This window comes from Cheilinus undulatus, linkage group 2, assembly GCF_018320785.1.
Source record: "Cheilinus undulatus linkage group 2, ASM1832078v1, whole genome shotgun sequence".
Lineage (NCBI taxonomy): Eukaryota > Metazoa > Chordata > Actinopteri > Labriformes > Labridae > Cheilinus > Cheilinus undulatus.
In genome coordinates this window covers 33,771,961-33,799,551 of record NC_054866.1, presented here as the reverse complement: position 1 = coordinate 33,799,551, position 27,591 = coordinate 33,771,961, and the positions used below count along the sequence as shown (strand labels likewise).

At 41.6% G+C, this 27,591-nt stretch overlaps 1 protein-coding gene across 1 annotated transcript; it reads left to right on the top strand.

Moving 5' to 3' along the window:
- The first annotated feature begins 132 nt into the window (after window positions 1-132).
- zbtb16b (zinc finger and BTB domain containing 16b) lies at window positions 133-27,591 on the top strand. Its single transcript, XM_041798137.1, has 7 exons — window positions 133-223; window positions 851-2,123; window positions 4,672-4,769; window positions 7,049-7,135; window positions 19,438-19,608; window positions 20,721-20,888; window positions 25,052-27,591. The coding sequence occupies exons 1-7, from the start codon at window positions 133-135 to the stop codon at window positions 25,279-25,281; spliced, it is 2,118 nt and encodes a 705-aa protein (XP_041654071.1). The 3' UTR covers window positions 25,282-27,591.

The window sequence follows — 27,591 nt, the reverse complement described above, 5'->3', positions numbered from 1 at the left end:
CTCTTCCTCTAAACACAGTGCAGACAGTTAAAACGCGCGTGGAGAGGGTTAATTTGTCGCAATGTGTTTGGATAATAAAGGTGGATTTGTGCGTGTGCACCTGATGCGCTCTGAGGTTGCGGTTAGTTGAAGATGCAGCCTGTCACAGCATCAGTCGAGGTGCTGCTGAGTGATCCGACAGCTCTACTCATCATACAGAGCATTTTCATCACTCACACTGTCAGTTAGGTATTTAATGTCTTTGAAGAAACGTGCACCCTCGCCAGGCTCGCGCTACATTCTCATGCGTTCATGGCTTAAATAGTTTGATAACTTATTCAAGGATATTTAGAGGAGCAGGTTAATTGTCTTTAACGCGTTGCACGAACGTGCGCAGCCTAAATGGACTAATCAGAATTTAAAGGCGTTTGTTATTAACAGTCCTACCTGTTGAGGGCAGCCGTTTGTGTGTGCGTGCGTGTGTGAGGAGCTTGATGAATTGGACCGTCACCTCTCAGTATGCAGACGTTATTACAGCGACGTGACCGCTCTCAACGAGACCCCAGACTAATCACCTGCAATGGAAACTGTTGCTTTGCGCTTATCGACCTGTTGTCACCCTTTGGTTGTTGATTAAATTAACCAATCACGAGAGGATATGAAATTTTAAAAATAAAAACTGAAGAGATCAAGCAGTGGTTTAATTTTATTAATTTAATTTGTTACTTTTTGATCATGTTATTTAAAAAGAAAGAAAGACCCTCTGATTGATGGATGATGGTGTACACTGGGGGATAATTACTTGCCTTTTAGATCACACTGTCAGTCTGAAGACACTAATGATTCTCCTCCCTCTCCACCCAAACCACAGATCTACAAGCAGCTGAAGGCAGGTGCAGCAGGCAGGACAGCCACACCTCATGCGCGGGCTCAGCAAAGCTCCGAGTGGACACGGGTCTGACAAACATGGGTGTTCTCCAGCTCCACAACCCCACTCACCCCAGCACGCTCCTGCAGCGAGCCAACCAGATGCGTCTGACCGGTACCTTGTGTGATGTCATCATCACAGTGGACGGCCAGGAGTTCCCGGCGCATCGCACAGTCCTGGCCTGCACAAGCAAAATGTTCGAGATCTTATTCCACCGCAGCAGCTTGCGTTATGCCCTGGACTTCCTATCCCCTAAGACTTTCCAGCAGATCCTGGAGTATGCTTACACCGCCTCACTCCAGGCTACCGCCGAGGACCTGGATGACCTGCTGTATGCCGCCGAGATCTTAGAGATCGAGTACCTGGAGGAGCAGTGCCTGAAGGTGCTCGAAACCATCCAGGCAGAGGAGAGCGAGGAGGTGTCAGTGAGGAATCACAGCTCCGGGGAGCACAGTGACCACAGCCGGGCCCGACACTGGAGGCACATGTTGATGTCCAAGAAGCATTCCATACAGGACGGACCCACCCGGACCACTCCCTCTGCTCTGCACCATCTGGCACTGTACCACATGTCAGACCGGAACTCTCCTGGTCCAGAGCCTGAGGCGGCACCTGAATTAAGCCCCAAACTGGACACAGAGGTGGACATGGAGAGTTCCCATCAGCCCCAAGACAGCAGCACAGAGTCCCAGCCTGCATCTCTGGATCCTGTGAGAAGTATCAAGTCAGAGAGCATGCAGGTGGATGATGCCAATGGCTGTGAGGGCCGGTCCTCCAGCACCAGGGAGGGCAGCTGCGTGTCAGACCAGCCCAGAGAAGAGGGCCCAGGGACACCTCTGAGGGGCAGCGTGATCACCAGTGCCCGAGAGCTGCACACCAGCCCTGAGGATGGAGGAGGACAAGCTGTTGGGAACTCTCTGGACTGTTTCCCCGGGCTCGCTGAGAAACATCTGGCCTCCATATACTCTGTGCCCTCCAACCACACAGGGGAAGGGATGCTGCCAGTGTCCGTCTCAGTGGCCCCATCCCTGGGCGTACCACTTGACCCTAGAGCCTATGGTGGGCTGCTGCATCAGGGCCTGCTGCACAGGGAGCTTCTGAACAGACTGGGGCAGTTTGCAGCGGGTATGAGGCAAGAGGGCCAGACGCAAGGCCAGCAGTGCTGTGGAGAATGTGGGCTTCAGCTGCACAGCAGGCAGGCCATGGAGCAGCACAGGTAGAATGCAAAAAAACATCCATCAACAGCACATTTTCAGTCCTAATGTCATCTTTTTTTTTAACCATATATTTTATTAAATTTAGATTTATTAAACCATTTGAGGTCACGGAGAAGCTAATAAAATGACAATTTGTGTCCAGCTGGAGTTCTAAAATCTTAGAATTTCTTGTAAAAGCCAAAAGAATAAAGGAATAGTTTTAGTCTGTGACATTTTGCTGGGAAAAAAAAACACTGCTATACTCAATGTGCAGCATTTTCACTGACAAACGTGTGCCATGCCTAATCAAAGATTGAAGGATGTGCTGGTTCAGGTCTGCTTTGATGAATCTGAGCTCAGTAGTTGATTAGGCTGTTAAGGACAGTATTGGGCATGTGTCTCTTAAACTAAACAGGATTCTTCAGTTTCAGGATTGTCTTCCCCATCATGTTAAAACACTTCAGAGTTAATAGCCAGAAGAAGCAACAGCAAATATGTAAATTTATTCTCAGGGACACCTGCACTCATGTCTTTATAGTGAGATGTCTTGGGAAGTTTTTGAATCGGCTCTTTGTGAAGGGTTTGATATAAAGAGGCCTTGGTGTCACATTAAGCTGTTATTTACAAAGCCTTATTTTCTAAACTCTGTTTGATTATTTGTGCAGAAGCGTGCCTCACACAACAGGCTGTTTCACAGGCTATTTGATATGCATTCCTTTGCATCAGCAGAGAGGAGCCTCTCAGCAGGGACCGGGCCGGACGCTTCAGATACATGATGGATAACTTCTGCTTAACGACTCGCTCTGTTGTTTTTTCTTCAGCCCTCCTTTATTTACGAGCTTGTCACTTTAGATTTGTCATTCTACACAGAAAGTTACAGACTAGCTCAGTGACAGCTCTCATTAATTCGACTGCAGATGTTAATAACTGTGCGTGTTTGACAGAGTTTGACTCATCACTTATCATTAGAAACAAGACAATCTGGGAGCCTAAAGTCCTAATATGCAGCTAATCCGTGATTAGGATCATAGTCCTTCCCTGTCCGAGACTTTGGCTGACATTTCAGCCTCATGCCACTCCAAAGTTGAGCTGAAACAGCCCCGGTGAAACCGAGCATCCTGTGGGATAGTTAGCGATGTGAGTTTCTTACTCACAGAGACAGGCGGATGTCCGCAGGTTGAAGGAGTTGCATCAGTGGTGGTGCTTGAGGATGTAATGAAGTTGCTGTAGGTCTGTAACCAGGTCACTGAGCATGCACCTGGTCTTCACATTGACATTTTGTAGTGTCGGTAAAACAGTATCTCCTGGCTTTGTTTTAGGATCACAGAAAATGTTGGGTTTTGAGTTTCTGTTTAGGCAACCTTAGGAGGAAAAGGGAGTTCAGGCAGAGAAAAGGCATCCAGAGTTTGCAGTGTTTCAGTGTATTTCAGTTTATCATTTTATAGGCTTTTGCAACTTACAATAGTTTAAACTAATAACAGGGAAGATAGACTATCAATTAAACATTTTCATGTAAGGCATTTCTTTACATTTTCATGGTATTTTTTCAGTATTTTTGGGGCATTTTATGTTTTTAAGGAGACAGGATGTAAGAGAAGAAGGGTGCCAAATAAACCACAGCAAACACCTCTTGCTGGGCTGATATTGTGATTACACAGCCTGCACCCCATAAGGCCAATATGGCCAATGAAAAGCTCTATTTTACCTTAAATGGACAGTTTACATCAAAAAGAAAAAAATAAATCTATGCATCACTTTCACTTCATTGGGCACTCAACAAAAACCTAAAAGAATTTTTTTTTCTCTTAATTGATTGCTCAGGTGATTTTTTAAATTCTGTAATATGTTCACATCTGCATTTTAAAAGGAAAAAAACAACATGACGCTTCCTGAGTTCGCTTCTGAATTGTTTTATTTTCTTTATGATGCTACTGTTGATTTCATGTGCTAAATTTGAACTCAGGACTCATTTATTCTGACCACAGAGTGCTTAGCTCTGGACTCTTCTGAGGCCATTTTCTCTGCTGTTAGCGGGGTGATATAAGGATAACAGTACAGATGCCTTGCATGCTTGGATGTGTGTGATATGATATGATAGGTTTTGCTCTCGGCGCAGCTTCAGCGAATCATCTTCTTTTCTCCTTTTCATTGCGGTTACAGGAGAAGTGTATGTGTGTGCGTGTTATACTCAGATGTGAGTGTGAGTGCATGTAATTGGTGTGTGAGAGTGCATGTGTGTATTTGTGTGCGTGCCCAGTGTCTTGCAGTGCTGGCGGGTGGAGGCACGCGTATGTCTGCACTCTGAAATTAGCCAGATATCCTATTGTCTGTGTTCTTTTAGCATTCATGCGTTGTGATTCACAACTCCAAGGGCCTCTTACACTAATGATGTTGCATTCAGCGAGGGATTCTTGCCTGAATTAAAACATGCTCCTCTTGTTACGAGGACAATGAAGCTTCTGGGTTTGGGAGACCTTACAGAAAGAAAAAGCGCAGATACTTTTATTATCGTCTCGCTCTGTTCTCGCCTGTGTTAACACGCTCACATTAGTGTTTGTCTTTCCGCAGGAGGCTGCATAACGAGGAGAAGGGCCACGGCTGCGAGTACTGTGGCAAACACTTCCAGGACAGCATGCGGCTGAGGATGCACATGCTGTCTCACACAGGTACTTAGTAACTCTCACACTCTCAGAGTTTTCAGTGCTTATGAGGCCTTTTGATAGTGCGGCCTTTCAAATGCACCTGTTCATACTACAGACCCCCCCTCCTCCCCCTCCCACTCCCAGTTAGTGCTGCTCCGAATACTTGGATCATGCTTTCTTTTCCATGCTCAGGTCTGTGTACCTCTCCCTCCCCTCCCCTCTCCTCTCCTCTCTGTCTCTCTCTAGTCTCTCTCCGTTTGAATCGTTTCTGTGTTTTTTCGGAGACTCTGGCAGCTCGCCAGCTCTGCCCCTTCTGAGTGATGACATCATCAGCTGCCGGCAGGCCTGGGTGTTCTGCCAGTGTTCCGAAGCGTGTGTGATGGCTCGCTCGCAGATGTGTGTCCAGGAACACACTGTACCCAAATGCAGACTTAATCAGACCTGACTGCTCTCCCAGCTACTTTATCCAAAATAGAGAAAGAGGAGCAGGGAGGGGGGTGCGCGGGGGGGAGGAGGAAGGGGCGGGGGATACAGATCAGAGACTAAAAATGAAACTAAAACACAAACCTCAGATGGAATTTGTGTAAAGACAAGGCGAGGTCCCTGTCCTCTCCGCTCGCTTTTTGAGGATTGTTCTGGGATGACATTCTGCTGACAGATGAGAGAGAATGTGCGTCTTTAAACTTCACCTGAGACGTCCTCTTTTCCCCTCCTTTAAACCTCCTGCATTAACCCCAAACACACGTGTTGTCTCGAAATACTTGCAGACCTCGATAACATGCGTTGATGTTCAATTGGCAGTGACATCCACAACAGCAGCACCTTTAACCTAATTTGAATTTTTGCATAAACTCTCCACATCCCAATGTGTCAGCCCATAATACTACAAAAAAATGAGATGTGGATCTCATTTCTTTGTCACTGTGTATTTCGGTATAGCAGCCTTAGATCCCGCTGGTTGCTAAGGAGCGAGTGCTCCACTGCTCTAATGGGCTGATTTGGTATTCAGCTCGATGCTGGCTCTTATTTTGGTATGCCAGACAAAGTGTTTTGATGGAGGACGATTGCAGCCGCGTCTGGAGACAGTTTGATGGTTTATGGATGAGAGCACACTCCGTGCCTTTGACTGCACAAGACAATGCACTATGTTCTCTTCTTCCCTTATCACACAATCTCACACAAAACAACACACCACACTGGACAGCGTCACACAACATCAGCATCTACAACATTGCTCTGGTGTTACTACTTTTTCAGACTACTTGCTACCAAGTTTTATTTTTGCTCCAAAACAGTACTGGTTTGTTTTCAAAAATTGTTGTTTTTAGAAATGAACAGATTGAGGCTTTTTTGTTATTTGTGTGCAGCACTGGGAACAGTGGCACAGTGTCTGCGCACAGAGGCATCGTAAGAGTTGAAAGAGGACCACATTTAGGCTGTAGCGCTCAGAGTTCCCAAAGCTTGTGGGTGTTTTAATGAGTCATTTTAACTTCATTTAAAGCCAGCTGAGCAGAAAATAGATCAGTGAATGAGCCCTGGGCCAGTATGGATCTGCAACCGATTTACATCTCTGTGAGAGCCAACCCACATCCAAACAGCTGTGCGTGCGTGTGCATGTGTTTGTGTGAGCATATCTGTCCCTATGTGTCTGTCTGTGCAGGTGTGAGGTGAGTGCACAACAAGGAATGAACATTTCTGCAAGCAGTCTGCATACTTGTCTCTTTCATGTCCTCATCACAATAGACAAGGGCATTGCAAAGGTGAACTGGGAGTTGTAGTCACACTGTATGCGATGGGATTTGGGGTGTTGACTCTGAACAGTTTTTTTTTTTTTTTTTTTTTTTTTTTTTTTGATAAAGGGATGTGCCGTAGGCGGGAAGCGTCTGCTGTAGAGAGAACACCCAGTCCTTCTGTGGCCTCTCAGGCAGACAGTCTGCTCACTGTTCAGAGACTGATAACAGGGCATGGTAAATAAAACTCTTCAGCTCTTTCTTGTCAAGAAGAAGGGGCCGTTGCACCCTGTCTGGTGCTTTTGTTTGTCCTGCGTTGTGTTTTTTTATGGCGCTTTTCTCTGCTCCATTGTACTCCATGCATTTGCTTCCTCGTGTTAACACCTGAAAAGCACGAGTGTGTGACAAACAGGGGTCTTTGGTGACTTCTGAAATCGGGTGCCTTTGTTCCTCTCTTGTTGCTTTCTCTACAGTTCCCTTTAAATGCCAAATTAACTGACTCACTCTGCAATTACAAACACACGTGTACTGTCTGATCATGAAACCTTGTTGTACATTTGATTTTGTCTGCAGCTCCTGCTGAGGCGCTGGTGTGTGATCAGTGTGGAGCAACTTTCTCCTCAGAGGATGCTCTGGAAGCCCACAGGCAAACACACACAGGTACTTATAAATATGCTCATGCACTTATCCACACACACTATTAAGTGTAACCTGGCCAGCATGCATCAAGCTGTCGAGTAAGCCGTGACTACAGGACTTGTGATCATGGCTCTAAACTTGCGTATCATGCTGGCTGGGTTAAACTGTTCCTGTCATGATGCTCCATAATTTATCATCAGGGAGGTGGGAGGCCCTCTCACATATCACCCACTAATATCTCTTGGCATCCAAACCCACTGCATGCCACTTTGCCACAGCAGTTCTTTACAGCGAAAGCATCACAGTTACAGGGACATATTATCCTCCCCACATAGAGCACCTGTGGGATCAGTGACCTCACACTCACAACCAAACCAGCACCTTTTGTTTTTCAGCCATCGCAAACTGAGAAAATGTTTCTATTTCAGCTTTTCCTTTCCAGATAGATGCCCTAAATTAACTGTTGACAGCAGCATGAATAATTTTTCCCCTAAAAGTTGTGGTTCTTGTTGATGTGGACATGTGATTAGGAATCTGGGATTTAAATAGTTTTCAACAATCTGCCTGAGGAGCTGAAGTTGTTTTGAACTTTTAAATCAATTCTTAAAACCCACATTCCCTGACTTCTGTATTTATAGTAACAAGTGACCAGACATGATAAATATCAAAGCGATTTATAGTTACAGGGGAAAGAAAGACAACTTCATAAGAGACTGAGGACAATACCACAACATAGTCAATCAGTTGGAATCTACTAAATCAAGATGCAGGTTAATTGAACAAGCTGTTTTTATCAGTTTTATCCTTTTTTATTTCTTATACTTATATCAGAAGTTTAATTACTTTCTATTTTTTCAATTAAGTTATGAAAGGTTAAGGATTTGCCCCAGATAAAGATTAGTTTTTAAGACGTAAGATATATGACAGATTCCCCCAATATTGCAATTTAATATGTGATTATTTTTAAGTGCTTCATCATATTTATTTTTTAACAAGAAAGCAATAAATCATATATCATATTACAACGCACACCATGTTTGGAAGATTAAACTACGGCTTAAGAATTTGGGATGAATATCTAATTGCAATTATTTGGACTAATTGCCTATTTGATTTGACCTTTTAAATTGATGGAAATGACTATTTCATGTCTTTCTTGTTTTTGAGACAAAAATATACAATAACAAGGAAAGTAGGATTTTCTGTAAACTATTCTAACAGAGTGACACATTAATTTAAATCAAATCAAACTAATTTTACAGTATAACAATTGAAACAATTATATTAAACTGGAATTTTGACTCACATTTCATGTCAAGGAAATATTGCACCTTCTCAAGTTGAAAATTGCAGTGGGACTTCTTGCGATTTAATCTAAATTTAGATGAACTGCCCAGCCCTGGTTACACGTAAAACACTTGAAATGCGGTTAAAAAAAATCCAACATTAAAATAATATATGCACAGCAAATTCCAGACTCCACAGCTTTACCGTATTTGAGTTATACTGTAAAATTAGGTTGATTTAAAATTCAGAGACGTATTACAGGTGTCATCATGTGTGCCTATAGAACAATTCAAGGAACACCCTGAACCTGACAAGCCACCATTGCTGTGGTGGTTTCTCACTTTAACATCCATGTGTTTGAATAAAAGATAATTAGAGATGGGAAAATTACTTTTTACTTGATTTCCAATAATCCATTATTTTTTAACAACATTTGGAAGACAACAGGAAAAATCTGTGGAGTTCTTCGCTGCTCTGACTGTCATATGTAAAAGGATTAGGGCCACAGAATTAAGACTTAAAACTCAAAAATCTAACTTTTTCTCAGAATTCTGACTTTTTTCTCAAAAATTTTGAGATGCATTTCAAGTCAGAATTATGAGATTAAAGTCTAATTTCTGATTTAAAATTCTCAGGATTTTCACTTTTTCCTCAGAATTCTTACTTTTAATCTCAGAATCCTGACTTTTTCTGAGAATTGGAGAACAAAAATATATACATAAACAATGTATTCAGTGCCCCTAATTCCTTACATTCAAGACAAACTTCACTTTTGAAAAAAAAGAAACAAAAAAAAAAGCATGAGGTCGGAGTACTCTAGCTCTGTACTTATGAAGAGTCTTTCTGTGTGAGAGCGGACACTTTGCACAGATTCACTAACCACACAGGTGACTGGTACATGTATGATCAGGAATAAGGACATTATTTTGAACCACTCCAGGATATAAGTAGATGGCATTTTATTTTTGATCTCTATGTGATTAATAAACCAATCTTGCGGAAGACTTTATTCTACTAACTACTTGGCATAAAAGAGTTAGAGCTGAATGTGATAATAAGATAAGATATTCCTTTATTAGTCCCACAAGGGGAAATTCCAAATTTACAGCAGCAAGAGTGATGTCAACAAAGCATGCAATGAGGCACATAGAACAATAAATAGAGTAAGAAGGACATGCAATTAGGACAATGATAATAAATACAAAATAGGAACTATAAAAATGTGACTTACAAATTTAAAAAATTATAAATAGTGTTAACAGCTGTATACATTACATGTTGGATAGTGGAGATATTTATATGTACACCTATATACACATATATACATAAACAAATGTTTACACACACTTGTGATTTAAAAATACAAACTCATACATTATGAACATTTGTAAAAAATGTATTTGCCATGCCAGCATCTGTGAGATCTCAATTACATATTCAACAGAACTTCATCACAAATATGTGGGTGATGGTCAATTAATTATTTGTCTCTGAAATGGATATCAAACATAGGTAAATAGTGTCAGATATGTATATCAAAACTAAAGTTTAAATCATCTGATCAAGGTTCCTTTATCAGCAGCTGTCTGATGTTTTTAATCCAACTATCTCCCGCTGCCACAATCAGAAGATGACATTAGACACTGCAGGTGCCACTGCAGTTATGGCCGCTGGACAAGATGGGTGTGGCCTTAAAAACCCATAGGATCCTTCTATGTTTTAGCTTTTTTTGTTGATATTTTAGTGCTAACACATCCTGTTTTAATGTGCTTTTAATTGTCTAAAATCTCTGAGCACCTAAAACCATGAATGTTTCATTTTAAAAGATATAGCTTATGGGCTTATGGGATTGTTTTATAATAAAGCTGAAAACATTTAACCATTGATTGATAAGCTGAGTGAAAAAATGTTATTAGATGATAAGATTAATTTGTAACTGCTGAAAGGTTGAAGTAAAGTACTACTTTGAGTCTCTCTTACATATATGTCACTATTTATTTTTTTTGTTCATTAAAGACCCTGTAAAGAAAAATCCTTATTTTTTGTCTTAACACACTAGAAATGTTAGAATATGGTTGCTGTAAACATGTGAAAACACTGAGATCTATTTGTGACTGAATTTTGGATTTAGACCGTTAGAAAGTTTTTCACCTCTTTCCTGGCTGAGTTTAATTTGGGCGGGGCAAATATGTGGACTGGTGATGTCACAAGCCCATAGTGGGAAGGACTCAGCCCCTCTAACACAATGATATAAAATCACAGAGCAGTTCATCTCAGTACAGACTGCTGTTAGCTGATGTCACTGCCTTTATTGAAAGTAAACAGTCAGTTAAATGCTGTTTTTTGGTCATTGTGAGGTAAATTTCCTAAATCTATCAGCCCCAGTGGCCTATGGATCATTTAAAGTATCATAGCAGAGATTTGAGTTAGAAAACAGACTTTTAACATTTTTGAAATTTGAGAGGACCGTATTTCTCCTGAGTGGGCGTGGCTGCAGCTTATTCAACAGACACGCCCACACCATCCGGGAGCAGATTTTACTGCCTCATTTTTCATGATTTTGAAACTTATGTTTATAAAATTGGAGATTTTTTTATTTGATTGAAATTTGAACTAGGGGTTAATAACACAGTGGACTGTCATACAACAAACCTAAATACAGATTTATTTTCACTTTACAGGTCCTTTAATAACAGAAAATGAAATTAACTTGGATCAAATCTTAACTTGAAAATCTGATATTTTCACTTAATCCTGACAAGAACTGAAGCCTCATTTCAAAGCCTGTGACTTCTTTCATCTTCCTTAGTACACTGGCTTGTCAAACAGTGGTTCTCAACTGGTTTCACCATCAGCACCCACCAACAGCTCCTTAAAGAAAAACCACAACCAATAATTAAACCATTCATTTATAACAGTTTTGCAGTTTTGAGATGAGAATGACAAAACATCTAACAGATTGAAGAGATTGAGACATTTATTTCAAAATAAAAGCACATCCTTGACTTTGCCACACATTTTTTTCCATGCAGACAACCACTCACACCCACTGAGGAAGGCTTTGCAAGCCACTTTTGGGACCCTACCCACCAGTTAGGAGCCAAAGTTGAAAAAAATGAACTGATATGATCTGCTATTAATGATAATTCCATCAACACAATCCTTGACTAAATATGGCTGCATTTTGTCTATGACTAAGATACCATTTAATTAATTTCCAAATTATCAGTGAAAACCTTTGATGAAAAAAACAACTTGAAGCACTTGTGAGAGGTTTTTCGGTTTCTATGAAATGGACTGTATGTCTCTATATGATTACAAAAAAGTCCATCAGTAACAACACTGAGAATTTCTATACATAAATGTACTGAAACTGCCGCCACTGGCTCTTTCATTTTTTCACTTTAACAATGAGATAAAAACACTCCATCCACAGGATCCTCACAATAGTTTTAAAGTTCTTACTAAGGCCGGCCACACACTACAGGATTTTAAGCCCGATTTTAGCCAAGATTTGACTTCCCCAACGATCGTGGGGGCGTATACCAACTGGAGCCTTGTCGCAAACGATTATTTGTCTGAGTAGTCTGCATGTGTGTGGTATCAACACGATTCATTTACTGCTCCAAATTGCGTCGTAGCCTCCCAGACCTAGAATCGTAAATATCAAACACGTTTGATATTTACGATTCTAGGTCGAAGTCCCGCTGATGGAGTACCCACAACAACCAATGAGATCGAACACACCGGTAGCGTCACCAGACGAATCACATGTACTTTCACCACTCACAGCCGTAAACACAGCTGCACCTTAATTCCAGCCAGGATTTTGTCCTGAGTCTTTCCCCTGTTTTATAATTGTTGCTGCACCTGTAACGCATGCCTGGACAGCCTGTTGTGGAGAGACAGCAAGACGGTATCGACAGACATCTGTGTTTTTTTTTTTTTTTTGTTTGTTTTTTCTGAAGTCACGTGATCATGCAAGGTCGTAGGCAGGTCAGCAGGTGTGTGGTCTCCAGTGTTCTGACAGTCTAGTTGAGTCATCTAGTGTGTGCATTCAGAGGATTAATGATGAAAAATCTTTGGAAATTGTAATGAAAATGGTCTCTCATGGTTTTAAAATCGTTTCAGATTAAAAAATCGTCTAGTGTGTGGCCGGCCTAACACTCTCACTTTATTTAAAGGGCAAAAAAGTAGATATTAGGAAGTAAAAGGACTTGTAATGACTGTCATACATTATATTGCCAAAAGTATTCACTCACCCATTCAAATAATTGAAATCAGGTGTTCCAATCAGGTCCATGGCCACAGGTGTATAAATGCAAGCCCCTAGGCATTTACAAACATTTGTAAAAGATTGGGTCACACTCAGGAGCTCAGAGAATTCCAGCGTGGTACTGTGATAGGATGCCAACTGTGCAACAAGTCCAGTTGTGAAATTTCCTCACTCCTAAATATTCTACAGTCAACTGTCAGTGGTATTATAACAAAGTGGAAGCAAGTGGGAACAACAGCAACTCAGCCACGAAGTGGTAGGCCACGTAAAAAGACGGAGCAGGGTCAGCTGATGCTGAGGGGCATAGTGCTCAGAGGTTGCCAACTTTCTGCAGAGTCAATCGCTACAGACCTCCAAACTTCATGTGGCCTTCAGATTAGCTCAAGAACAGTGCGTACAGAGCTTCATGGAAAGGGTTTCCATGACCGAGCAGCTGCATCCAAGCCATACATCACCAAATGCAATGCAAAGCGTCAGATGCAGTGGTGTAAAGCACGCCACCACTGGACTCTAGAGCAGTGGAGACGCGTTCTCTGGAGTGACGAATCACACTTCTCCATCTGCCAATCTGATGGACGAGTCTGGGTTTGACAGGAGGATGGTACTTGTCTGACTGCATTGTGCCAAGTGTAAAGTTTGGTGGGGGGGATTATGGTGTGGGGTTGTTTTCAGAAGCTGGGCTTGGCCCCTTACTTCCAGTGAAAGGAACTCTGAATGCTTCAGCATACCAAGAGATTTTGGACGACTCCATGCTCCCAACTTTGTGGGAACAGTTTGGGGATGGCCCCTTCTTGTTCCAGCATGACTGTGCACCAGTGCACAAAGCAAGATCCATAAAGACATGGATGAGAGAGTTTGGTGTGGATGAACTTGACTGGCCTGCACAGAGTCCTGACCTCAACACGATAGAACACCTTTGGGATGAATTAGAGCAACTGAGAGCCAGTCCGTCTTGTCCAACATCAGCGTGTGACTTCACAAATGCTGTTCTGGAAGAATGGTCAAAAATTCCCATAAACACACTAAACCTTGTGGAAAGCCTTCCCAGAAGAGTTGAAGCCGTTACAGCTGCAAAGGGTGGACCGACGTCATATTAAACCCTATGTCACTTAAGTTCATATGCAAGTCAAGGCAGGTGAGCGAATACTTTTGGCAATATAGTGTATATGCAGAGCACAAACCACATCAGTTCTAATCTGACAGAACACTATAGCCACACCATATACAGAAAACCAAGTTAAAGCGCTTTAATTAAAACTGACATCTAGTTTATTGACAGTGATAATGTCATTTTAGGCATCTATACAGCTCTGCAGTGAAATGACTCTTTATCCCTGTCTGTAGTCCCATTATCTTGAAGTGAGGAACACTTCACAACATGTGAATAAGTCAAAGCTGTCCTGTATTGTTTTCAGAGGTGACATATACCTGACAGTGTCTGAATCCACACCTTTTCTGCTACTGTCAGAGAAAGGTGATCTCCTCTCAGGAGCATTGGCATGTAACTGTAACTCCAGGTGGCACACACACAGTATGAATTCTTAATGGATGTGGACATGGAGGGGTGTCAACGATGCCCAAAAGTTTCTACCCTCATCTCCCCGACTTGTAAACATCCACAGCTCGGTTTCAGCTTGGCAGTGTAGAGCGAGGTACAGAGCGCCATTACTCTTGCATTTTGTTGTGAGCTCGGCCTGCTGTGACGCATGACCTTATTTACTGACTCATATTGTAGCCCAAACCTTCATGGGCTACAAATAAAATTTATCAGCTGTTCTGAGGTTATTTTGGGAAAATTTGGCATTGCTCAATTTAGTGCAAAGATTTACATTAAATAAATATTTAACCTGGATTGCATTTCTTCTCAATCACAGGATTTTTCCATGCTTTAGTGCCGATTGGGCAGCCTGAGCTTTAATTTGCCATGTGGCATAACCAGTGAGCCAAATGAGTTTCCTTTTAGCAGATTAACACTTGCCAGACCTCAGCAGCTGCAGCACTGCTGTCCACCTCCTCAGGAGGGGAAATAATACCACTTTTGGGAGATCTTACTCTGAAGCAATTTGGCAATACTAACTCCAGTTAAAGGCTCTTTAGCCAGTTTGATATGTCAGAGGTGAATGGCCGTGGGTTGCTTAAGTTGGAGATCAAAGGGGGGTGGTTGGGGGCGGGGTGGACTGTGGGAAGGGAAGGGGGGAAGGGGGTATGTAAGGACTTCCTGGGGGCAGGAGGATTGCTGCTGGTGTTGGATGCCAGGACTGAGAGGAAAACAACATCATGTGCTGCTGTTTACTTCTCACCACAGCACTGTCATAGTCTCCTCTGACCTACTTGTCAGTGCCCAAAATAAAAGAATGGATCTGTCTCCGAAACGCTCTCACAACAAAGGGGTTTGTTTCATCAGAGCAAGTCGAGGCTCTGGGGCAACAAGCTTTCAATTTTGGAAAAACCCAAGACTTTAGCTTATCTACCACATTCACAGAAATTAACCAGATATGCTTCTAATCATGCTGCCAGACCATTTTGCCACCTTGCCTCCGAGGCAAAGGCCATAAGAGTGCTGCCTTTGTGTACTCACAGCAGCTGCACTGTTTCCACACATTACAGGCTGCTTCGTCAAGTGAATAATATTACCTTCTGTCCAAGCCCTAATTAAACAGTCCTGTAGTCCATTCACATAAAGCTCAGGCTCTACAATGCAACCCTCTTAATGCAGACCTTTTAGCTTGCCTAATTGCATGTCATACTGCTCTCTCCTGTTAATACCCAGCTGTAATTCATACTAGCCCTAAACTGAAATGAACTGTGATCTGTTTGAACATTGTGCCCACAGTATTGATTTGCATTGGCTGTCATTACACTTAAAGCGTGGGATGGCCTGTCATTTCATGTACAGTAAATAATGGATAGAAGAAAATATTGTAAACATTCCAGGAATGGTGGCGAATGAAACAGCTCGTGACCTCAATGAGCTGATCCATTGGATGGTGGTTAAACACGAGCAACGTATCTCTTGTTGCATTAATTATTAAGTCGCTTGTTCCTCTCTCGGGTAGATTAGCAGTCTACTGATGAGCGCCTGGGGTTGTTTAAGGTACTGTAGCATTTGTTCCTCTCACAGCGCTGCCACATCACAGCCGCGTCTGCATGAGCACATACAGTAGCATGAATGCACAGGGTCATGTGAGGTCCAGCACATAATGTTAGCTGCATGACTGTGTGTGTTTAACTCGGGGATATCAGTGAGACAGCAGACGGTGAGTGCACTGTACTAAGCACAGCCTAAGGACAGAGTTTATAGTGACTACACTTCAGATAGTCGATGTTATCAGCCGTGATGTAAAATGAAATCTGTTAAATCTGCGTGGAATTTTTAGGATATTTATCAAGCTTTGAGAGATAATTTGCTAAATCATAGATGGATTTATTCTTCATGTGTAGCAGCAAATATAAAGACAAATAAATCAGTTTAATTGCTGGGCTCTGGACACTGAAGTTGACATTAACACAGAAGAAATTATACAGATTTGCGTTAGTCACTGAATACAAACTCTTGTTCAATTTGCAGTGGGTTTACTCCCAGATTCTCAGGGTGGGAAAACTTTTGTTTGGCGCTTGAAAAGAAACAGGCTGCGCTTATTTGTGAATGAAGGGATTAGCTTGAACACTTCACCCCAACAAGGACCATGATACTATCTGGTTGCCTAGACACATGGTTTTGTTTCTTAGGCAGCGTGAGAGCGTGGCTGGCTCCCACCTCGGCCGCAGCTGAATAAGTGGCAGATGTATGAAGGCAGACCATGTTAAATCACATGAGCATGCACATCTTCTTGCTGGAGTTATGTTGAAATGGCATAACAAACTGATCCTTCTTTACCAACCTAATTGTGCATTTGATTTGGTAGTATACACCGCACAGCAAATGTTTATATTTTCAGCCTCTTGTAGAATTGCTTTAAAGTAACTCATTATTCCCACTGTTAAGGCTCCCTCCCACTAAACACAATGCCCAGTCAACTCTGCAGCCTTTGAGGAATACCATTGATTACATGGTATTTACCCCATTGAGGACCAAGGGTCAGGGGCCATCCTGTGCCTTAAAACCCAAATCCCAGGCCTATTGTCTAGTTAAGGGTGAGAAAGCAGGGGGCAATGACAGCCAACTTTAGGGCTTATTCTCTCATAAAGAAGCTCCTCTGCACTTATTACCAAAGCTTACTGGAAAACTCTACAACTGCAAATCCTTTTTGTTTGAAAAGTTAACAGAGCGCAGCGAGGCGAAATGCCACCACTAACACACACAAACACTTCCTCGGCTCCAAAGGTTTTTTTTTTTTGTTTACACTTCAAGATATTATTTGTTATTTTTATTTTCAGCACCGCTTGCACAGAATGAAACCAAAAACGACTCCTGAGCTGTTGTCACCGCGTGTCAACCTGAGATCAAGAGTGAGATGCTTGTGACAGAATATTTGTCACATTTCTTTACTCAAGTTTCCGTATTGTCGGTGACAGAAGGATCATATACATCTGTGAATGTCTGCGAGTGTGTCAGGGAGTAACGGTTTACCTGCACAAAGAAAGTGGGATGTTAAACTTTCAGAGCAGACAGAACAAAGAATGCAGGCTGCACTGAAACAAGCATTTACAATATATGTTATTAAATAAAGAGAGAGTGGCGAGACGATGATTAAAGTAGCTTTGAAGTATCTACAAGGTGGATAATATGTTATTCAGTTTGTTGAGGGTTTACTGCCTCAAGCTAAACTAACCTGGACACATTAGAACAGAACGCACTCCCCCTGCTGGCTGCAGAATATATTACCACAGAAACTAGTTAAAGAGGATCAAGCTTTCACATCACAGATCATGCAGTGACTGAAATTTGTGCTTTTTTTTAAGTCTACAGCCTTAGTTTTTTGATAGATCATTATCCAGACTCCACTGTTGCCCTGCAGACAGAGAACTTACTTCAGTTTAGTGTGAATCAGGCAGAAAGAGAGGTTGGATAGACAGTGAAAGGATTTCCTGTAGGGTCAGCGGATAAGGGGTGAGGGGAGGGTGCAGAGGCGTTGAGAATGGGGGGTCTTTTGTTCTCAAACTAAAATATTGTGATCTGTGGGTGAGAAAGGGCTTTGGTCATTAGGTGACAGCATAAAGACAGGGATTGCAGGAGTTGCATGAGGAGCCTATGACTAATGGGCTTGGTCAATGAAGGCCCAGACCTCATTGTGTGGCCTTTGTGCAAAAGTCCACAGGCCGTAGCCTGTGAACAGGTGCAGTTCATTCCAGCGGATTGCCTCTGTGCAGGATTGTTAAGATCAGGGAATGTCTTTCATCCTGTCTTCCTTCTGTTAATGATTAGAAATGATCAGTTCTATTAGTGTCAGGAGAATTTGAAAACTGGGTTCAAAATGAAAGCACAGTAATTTCAAAGAGGAGGCTTTAATGCATCTATGCCAAATTGTAGTTATCCGTGAAATGTGAGGTCTAAAAAAAGCGTCTGGCTTTGTTTGAGCAAATTGTGATACGTGGATTAGTAAACAATACACAGAGGATGTCTCTGATTTATCCATGAAAATGTGAATTTGCTTCATTTGTTTCCCTTTCTCTCCACTCTCAACAGGCTTGTCTGTTAACTTGATCGAACCTTAAGCAAGTGTCTGACACTCTTCCTTCTTAGTATGAGTGTGCTGTATCCCTTTCCCTGCGTTAATTCCAATTTAATTGCCAGTTGCCTCAAGGCACTTCAATAACAGTAACAAATGATTTGATTTAGTGGACCTCATCAGACTGCATTTTAAATGCGACACAGCAACCCCACTTGAATTCCAATGAAGTGCTGGCACAGTCCTCTGTTTACTAATGATCCTCCGCTGGAGATGTCTGATTGAATCTGAGTCAGAAGCAATGGGACCTGCTAGCATTGTAAATGATCTGCAACCTGAGCAGACAGAGAAATAAGGAGCTCATAATCTCACATTAAAGCCTCACTCTGTACAACATGCACATTATGTCCAACACTGCTGATTAACTAGTCCCTCTGTCTTGCCACAAATATGAATATACATCGATGCGAACGCCAGAGCAGATTTGAGAGCTGGCGTTCACAGCCTGTAGATCAAGTGTTGACTGTATGACAGCCAATGGATCTTCTTCACATAGCCATTTTGACTCGAGCTACCCTGCCAGCGTCTGCCTATCTGTATTCCTCCCCACACTCTGTGCAACAGGAAAGCAGCCCCAAAGAGATGCCAGGTCACACACAGGATTAAACTGGATTGTGTTTTTTCCTGCAGTCCTGCCTTTAATGGCTTGATATCACTACTTAACATTCTGCACAGAGCGCATAGTGTAGGCATCATTTAGGGTGGAGCTACTATCAGCCGCTCTTTGAGCACACAGACAGAGGACTTCACAGGCTGGAGCTGACTCCTGATGGGGAATGAAGAGAATAATTACACATCTAACACACCAGGAAGGAGCCATTGATTGTGTGATTGGCATGCTGTGCATTGTGTGGGAAATTCTTAAAGAAAACAATGACTTTCATGGTTTAAAATAGAACGTATAAAGACTCACAGTTGAAAGTGCCTCTGGGCTTTTAGGGGAGTTAGTTTAGGTAGAGGCACTTGCTCTTTGAAAGAAGCTTTTCCCTCAGAGGACTCACACAAAGTTGAAGTGACCCAGTTTCCCCACTTAAGGCCCTGTCTGTGTATGGTACTGAAATAACTGTGTCTGTGTCTTGTGCGTTCTCCAGGGACTGACATGGCGGTGTTCTGTCTGCTGTGTGCGAAGCGCTTCCAGACCCAGAAGGCCCTGCAGCAGCACATGGAGGTCCATGCAGGCATGCACAGCTACATCTGTAGCCACTGTGAGCGCCCCTTCCCTAGCCACACCACCCTCAAAAGACACTTGCGCTCGCACACGGGTGAGAGACGGATCAAATGCACCAGCATCCATGTTTGTAGTGTTATTTCCTCTTGTAAAGCAGAGACGTGTGGTGTTAGAGGCATGCATATATTAGAGGAAATGCTCTATTTAGAAATGGCTGTATTTATTTTGGTATATGGGTTAATTTCCTTAGGTAACTGGCTCTAAGGTTTTAGTCAATTTGCATGCATCCTCTCCCACCCTCCGTTCCTCTTCTCTATAAGATGACTCACCTCTCTGATGACAGCACTGTACCGTTATGGCCGGTGCATATTTTGGGCAATTTCATCCTGTTTATATTTTGGGTTCTTAGACAGCCTTTGGGCTTCTGCAATTCACGGCTGTCAGTTCTAGTGTGGTTCACCCAAAATGATAGAGGAAACCCAAATAAATATTGAAGGAAAAGCAAATGGAAATGACTTGTCTGTGTGTTCTACCGAGGGTGAGTCTTAGAGCCGCGGGAGACGGAGAGATATTTACTGAAAAGATGTCCCCCTTTCTTCCTTTACCTTAAATAACACTCCCAGCTGTCACGACGGCTTGATGTCTAGACAGGAGAAATACATAATTGATGTGAAGAGACAGAAGTGAAGGGAGTTTTGGCCATGGCAGCGTATCTTGTTTGTATGCCATTCTGCTTGGAAGTAACATTTTGTAAATGTCATCTGCTCCACAGTGGGGTGGGGGGATTGGGGAGAATCGGCCTGTAATGAGGAGAGCAATGTATCCTCTGACTTGGCTGTTGCTGTGGACACTGAGATAATGAGGCACATAGGTCATTGGAGATGAGTCAAATCCTCAGCCTAGGAGAGAAATAGATTAACTACTGTATAGAGAACAGAGCAGCACATGCCTGGAGGACTTTTATTAGCTATTAGCAGACAGCCAAGAGGAGTGTCCTCATGTCACAACATTAGCAACGTCTGAAAACACATTATTTCCCACTTGATATGCATTTGCAGAAAGGGCTCTGTGACTATTTGACCTATGCAGCTTCATATGCACCAAAATCCTGTCGTGACAAGGATGAAGTTGGCTCGTAATGCATTGTCACGGTATAGGGCTGTGTTGGTTCGGAGCTTGCTGTTTTGACACGACTTTTGTTTTCAGGCGATCACCCGTTTGAGTGTGAATTCTGCGGTAGCTGTTTCAGAGACGACGGCACGCTGAGGGGCCATAAACGCATCCACACAGGAGAGAAACCTTACGAGTGCAATGGCTGCGGGAAGAGGTTCAGCCTCAAACACCAGCTAGAAACACACTACCGAGTACACACAGGTGAGTCTTCAGAGACAAAAACACAGAGATAAACTGAAAAGCTGGGTTTGATACAGTGCCTATAAAAAATATTTACTCCCTTGGATGTTTTTAATTGCATAAAAACTCTTTAATTTTATACTAAAAACTGATTTTTAGAAAAGTAATGTCAGTAAAATTAAAGATTTATTCATCCTCTTTAAAATGACTACCCTAACTGAACAGAGATCCAGCAAACTGGTGCTAGTAGTCTCACATTTAGTCAAATGGGGACCAACTGATTGCAGTGAATGTATCTCAAGTGATTCTATTATAAAGACACCTTTGTCTGGAAGGTCAGGGTTATCCAGTATTCCTGGCTACCATTAGACCATGAAGGCAAAAGAACACTCCAAGCAACGCAGAGAAAAGATTATTGAAAAGTGGAAGTCAGGGGATGGATACAAACAAAAACTTCCAAACACTGAACATCCCCTGGAGTTCAGTCAAATCCTTCATCAAGAAAAGGAAAGAAGGGACACATTTAAATCTGCCTAGATCAGGCCGCTTGCACAAACTGAGTGACCGTGCAAGAAGGAGACTGGTAAGAGAGGCCACAAAGACACCTATGACTTCTCATATGGAGTTACAAGCTTCAGCAGCTAAGATAGGAGAGACTTTGCATACAACATCTTTTTCTCGGGTTTTTCACCAGTCAAAGATTTATGGGAAAGTGGCAAAGAGAAAGGCACTGTTGAAGAAAACTCAGATTAAATCTCGACTAGAGTTGTCAAAAGGCATGTGGGAGACTCCCTGGTCAAGTGGGAGGAAGTTCTTTGGTCTGATGGGACAAAAATGGTGCTTCTTTAGCCATCAGACAAGACACCATGTTTTGGCAGACACCTAACACTGCACATCACCACAAACACGCCATCCCCACTGTGAAACATGGTGGTGGTGGTGGCAGCACCATGCTGTAGGGATGCTTTTCAGCAGCCAGCCCTGGAAGGCTTGTAAAGCTAGAGGGAAAAATAAATGTAGAAAAATATAGGAAATTCTAGAGGACAATCTTATTCAGTCTGCAGGAGAACTACAGTTTATTTTTCAGCAAGACAGTGACCCAAAGCATACGGCGAAAGCTACACAGAAATGATTTAAAGACAACAACGTGAATGTTCTGGACCAGAAAAGGGCTGTTCACACCCGATCCCCCGTCAACCTGACAGAGCTTGAGCAGTTTTGCACAGAGTAAAATTGCAGTGTCCAGATGTGTGAGCCTGATTGAGACCTATCCACACAGACTCAGTGCTGTGAATGCTCTAAGAAATATGGACTTGAAGTGGGTGAATATTTATGCAGTCACTTGTTATACATCACGTATTTTTATATATCCTTGACATTACTTTGTAGAAATCCGTTTTCACTTATTATGCTTACTTCTCTCTTTTTAAAAGAAGTCAGCAAAATAATTTTGACCACAATTGATTTATAAATTCAACGAAAGGGGCGTGCCGGTAGTCGAGTGGTTAAGGCACACACCATGTACTCGGGCAGCCGAGGTTCGAATCCGGCCTGAGGCCCTTTGCCGCATGTCTCTCCCCCACTCTCGTCCCCGTTTCTGAGTCTATCCACTGTCCTCCTCTATCTAATAAAGGCACATAGGCCCAAAAACAAATAAAAAAAAATAATTCAATGAAAAGGTAAAACATCCAAGGGGATGAATACTTTTATAGGTACTGTACGTTCAAGACAACTTTGAAACATTAATCAGTATTTTTTTATTTTAAAAAGTAGGGCTGGTAAGTGTCCTAATGACGTGTCCCTGAGTAGCAAAGTCTCATATTCATTGTTTCTCCCCAAAAATAACTACCCTGTTTCAATGAATATATTCACTATGATGAACACAGACAGTGAGGTTCATTTTGATTTGGTTCCATACGCAGTCATGCTGTTTGATTTTATCTATATATATTTATAGACAGCTGAACATAGTCCTTTTGATTTAGTGCTTATTAGAGCTGTCTTAGTGACATGAATGCGAGGGTCTCCACATTAAACATCTCTATCTATATTAGTTGGTAAATCTCATTTCAAGATATTTAACAAATAAAATTTGTTTGCGACACTGGCAGATATTTCTACTTGTTGAAGGCAACGCATGTCCTACGTTTGCCTTTTATGTAGACAGATTTTTCTGAAGCATTTTGGAGATTATGGCCTACAATAGGTTTAGTAATACAGTAAGGGAGAAATACATTTGCTAAGATTTTAGTTTTGCATTGCTGCAACTGATTAAAAAGAAAAGGACAGATTGGCCTGGGACTGATCACATTTCTGGAAAATTTTTGAATTATATATTTAAAAACATATTGACAGTTTCGCACAATTCTATTTTCTGAAATAGTTATAAGCTAAGTTTTCCCAAAAAGTTTAATGATTTTTAAGTCCTGGCCCTGTTTAAATTTTGCCTTCAATTGTGCATTTGTGCATTTAGTGATAAGTTCACTGTTCCTTAGTACATACGTCCACACTGTGCATTAAAAATACATCTTCAGTGACAAGCTGCAATCAGATCTCACTTGCCTGCCTCTTTTGCAAACAGCCCTCACATCATATCTGAGGTTTTTTTTGATTACTATGTAGCCCTACATGCTGTGTACAGTGAAGAGACTGGCAATACAAACAAATGGGCCTCTTTAACAGCTTTTCTCCCTTGTTTTGTCATGAAAATGCTTCTGCAGTATACACTAATATACTATTTAGCAAATAAACGTTAAGTAGCATTGGTTAGATTTTAAGTACTTGTTCATTCAGGACATGCTATGAGCGTGTAGTGATGTGCTGTTTGTTTTGTCAACTATGGAAGCTGACCTCTGTTTGAGAGACAGTTTCCTTTTTTTCTGTTTTTCTTTCACAAACATAAAAAGTCAAAATGGTACCAAGTGAAGAGCTAATTGGGAACTGAAAACAGAATCTTATTATAGGTCATTTCCATCGAGCGGTCCGGTTCAGTTTGGTACTGCACAGTATGCGTTTATTTGCATTTCCATTATCAAAAGTTGGAAAGGTTCCCAAATAACCGTCTCATTCCATCCTACTCTTTAGGCACCCTTCCATAGGGTGCCAAACTTAACTATCCCTCCCTAAACAGTGGAACTACTCACACATTAGACACACTGTTGTTCACCGATTGGTAGAAATAATAGACAGTGGTAACAAACACTAAAACGGAACCTATCATGTTTAAAGATCCTGTGGGTTTCAAAAGAATAGATTATCAGATTATTTTTAATCAATAATGTCAGCGCCTAATACCACACCATGGAACACAGTCATGCTCATTCAAAAATAGTTGTGTGGAGACTGACATTTTAAAAATTTACTTTGATTTCAGTGTAAATCTCCCCAAATGATGATTTTTATGTTTTACATTGAACTAACTGAACTAATTTTATGCATATATTTCAATAAAAATTTGTAAAATATACACTTTAAACCATTTGAAATATTTTTTGTTTTTTGGGAGGCATCTGTGGCCCCCTTTCAGTTTCTCGCGACCCTTGGAGATTGAGAACCACTGATTTACACGACCAAACCTATCTGAATATAGACATGCCAGATCATGTCTATATGCAGTCTGAGCAATCAGATATCAAACCATCCTCAAGGTTCATTCGCACCTAGCACTCAAGATTATCACCTGGACTTTACAGGATGAATGATACAGAGCATTACTTGTAAGTGAAAACAATTAAACAATAACCTAAAAAATGCTGTTTTAGGTACCTTTATGGTTGAAGAACAGTCTTGAATTTCTCTTCTGGTGATCAATAGATTACCTTGCTTAATTTAAACCTACAGAAAACCAAGTACTTGCAAGTATGCAAGTATTTTATAGATGATGTGCAGTAGGTCATAATAAATCTAAATATGCCAGGTTACATTTGCTGACTGCTGTCACAGACCTACTGAGTTCAGACAAAATCCTTGTGTTTGTGGTGGATAATGCTAACTGACATATTGTGTACCTGATACCCACCTGAAGGCAAACCAATATAGGCCTAATCCTCGATACCACACACACACAAACACCACACAACGCCACACAAAGTACAGTGGACTATAATAGGGGTGAATCCCGTTTCACCTGGCAGGCCTCTGGCTTCAGGTCTACAAGGTTAATGCTGCATTGTTGAATTTTTCAGGTGAGAAGCCATTCGAGTGTAAGCTGTGTCACCAACGGTCCAGAGACTACTCGGCTATGATCAAGCACCTGCGCACACACAACGGAGCGTCACCGTACCAGTGCACTATCTGCCAGGAATTCTGCCCAAGCCTGGCCGCCATGCAGAAGCACATGAAGGGCCACAAACCCGAGGAGGTACCAGCCGACTGGAGGATAGAAAAGACTTACTTGTACGTCTGTTACGTCTGAGCAGGACTTGGACTTGAGCACAGTCTGACATACACGGTCACTGCTGGGTGAAAACCTCGTACCTCCAGTGCTGCTGATTTTTTAAGCCGAATGATTACAAACGTTTGTCTTTGGGGTTTAAAAAGTCATTCAGACTCTTTTTTTGGATCAGTTGAAAAATGCATTGGGGATGCTACTAAAGTTGTCATTCTGGGAGATACAAGGTTTTTACCTGACAGCAGAGATGTGCAAGAAAAAAAATGTTGACACTTGGGCTGCAGCAAATGATCAGACTCATTATCAATCACATCATTTTACTACTAAGTGATGAATCTGGAAATGTCAGAAAATAGTCACATGGTGGTGTCAAGGTGTCATTTTCAAATGACTATTTTTATCCGCCTGAAGAGATTCAGCCCACAATTATACAAAACAGAGAAAAGCACCAAATTCTCACAGTAGCAGGAAACTCAAAATATGTCTAATATGATCAGTTGATTGACAAACGTCAACAAATGTTCTCCTAACAGCCTTTTTCTCCAGCCCTAGTGCACACAAACACATTCTGTCTCTCTCTCATGCAGTTTGACTAAACTGTAACTCTAATGGTTCCACTGTGGTAAGATTTAAAGCCACAATGGCTACAACTGCTGACCTGTATGTGTAGCAGGAGCGCTTTGATTGATTGATTGATTGATTTATTGCTAAAGTAGGCAACATGAGTCATCTCAATGATTGTGCAGTAGATGTTGAAAATAATTCCACGAAGGCTTGACTGGCTGAACTTTGCAACACTTTATCTCCTTGTGACTTCTCAGTTTGTTTTTTTTCCACTGTTGGATTTTTATTTTGAACTTGTTTACTTTGTGCATGTTTTACTTGAATGGCTGCCACATTTTGACCTCATAAGCTTGATCTCTTTAATTGCCTTGTCTATTCTTGCAGTGGGTGATATTATTTCAAGGTAGCTGGCTTACAAATTGTTTTCTCCTGCAAATGTAAGAGGTTTTGCTATTTATATGTTGTTTATTTGTTACCAAATATGTGCTGGTTTTCATCATCACACCATTGGCGTGTCTCGGGATGATTTCTAGTAGAGCGAGCTCTACCTCCTCACTCTTTACCTTTTGTTTTAACCTACTGCAGTTTATTCATCTCTCTGTAGTTCTGATTTCCCTCATTTAAATGGTCAAACAATGTGTTAAAAAAAATCTAACAGCCTCAACATGGCTTTTATGTGTAGTTTTGTATCATTAACTATATATAGATGTCTTATAAAATCACAAAATCAGAATTTTCTAGAAGAAAATTGAAGAAAAAATGCAGATTTTTCTTTTTTACAGAGGCTGAAAGAAAATTCTGACATTGAATCACTATGAGCAGGTTATTGTCAGTTCTAGTGTAGCTGTAATGTACAAACTGTCCTTGTATGTTATTCCCTTATGTGAGCCTAATACAGGCCTTATAGCAGAAAACATGTTGTATTTTTGTATTACAGTAATTTGCTATCTGTTTACATTTGGTATGATTTGAGAAACATCTTAATGTGTGTGTTTTATAAGTCTCTGATTTGATCAAGATCCCTCCCTTGTGCCTCTTTTATAAGTAGAGCATTGATGTGCTTGAGTACATGGGTCTGTGCTGTTGGTAGTTGTTTCTGGATGTTTGTTTATTGTTACTCAATTAAAGATAGACTGCCATGTACATCCACTTTGTCTGAACATGCAACTGGAAGCAACATACTGTGATAATGGCTGAGACAAGTGTGGACTTTTACAGCAAAATTGCTTGGAACTTGCATCGATTTGTTTCCTTTGCAGGGACAATGGACTGAGATCTGTGGATTAAAAAAGTGTGTATAGCAAACCTTGGCATCTGTGGGCATTTACAATGCCTTCTTGAGCAGCCAACAACACACAGTGCCATGAAAACACACATTCACTGTATCTATTCTACATGAACATGCACTATTAATGGATTTCCTTGGTGGACCAAAAGAAATAGAGCACTTTTGTTTGGAAAGGGTTTTTTTCTTTGATCTTTCTATGTTGTGATAATGCAGATGTCCTTTTATTTGATGTGTCCTAGAACGATGTGATTAGCATTGTTTAGATTATGTCAATGTCTGTCTACCTCAGGGCCAGATCAAAGCTCGACCTGGTATCCAATCAGGGTTGTTCTTCTTGCCATGTGTGCAGTAAAATCCCTCTTCATTACAGCTTTGTAACACAGTGTGTGAAAGTGTTTTTCTCAGTGTGGATTCAGGCACAACTCTGTATGCGTCAGTGTTCGGTGGCACGGTTAAAAAAAGAATAAAACAAGTTACTATTT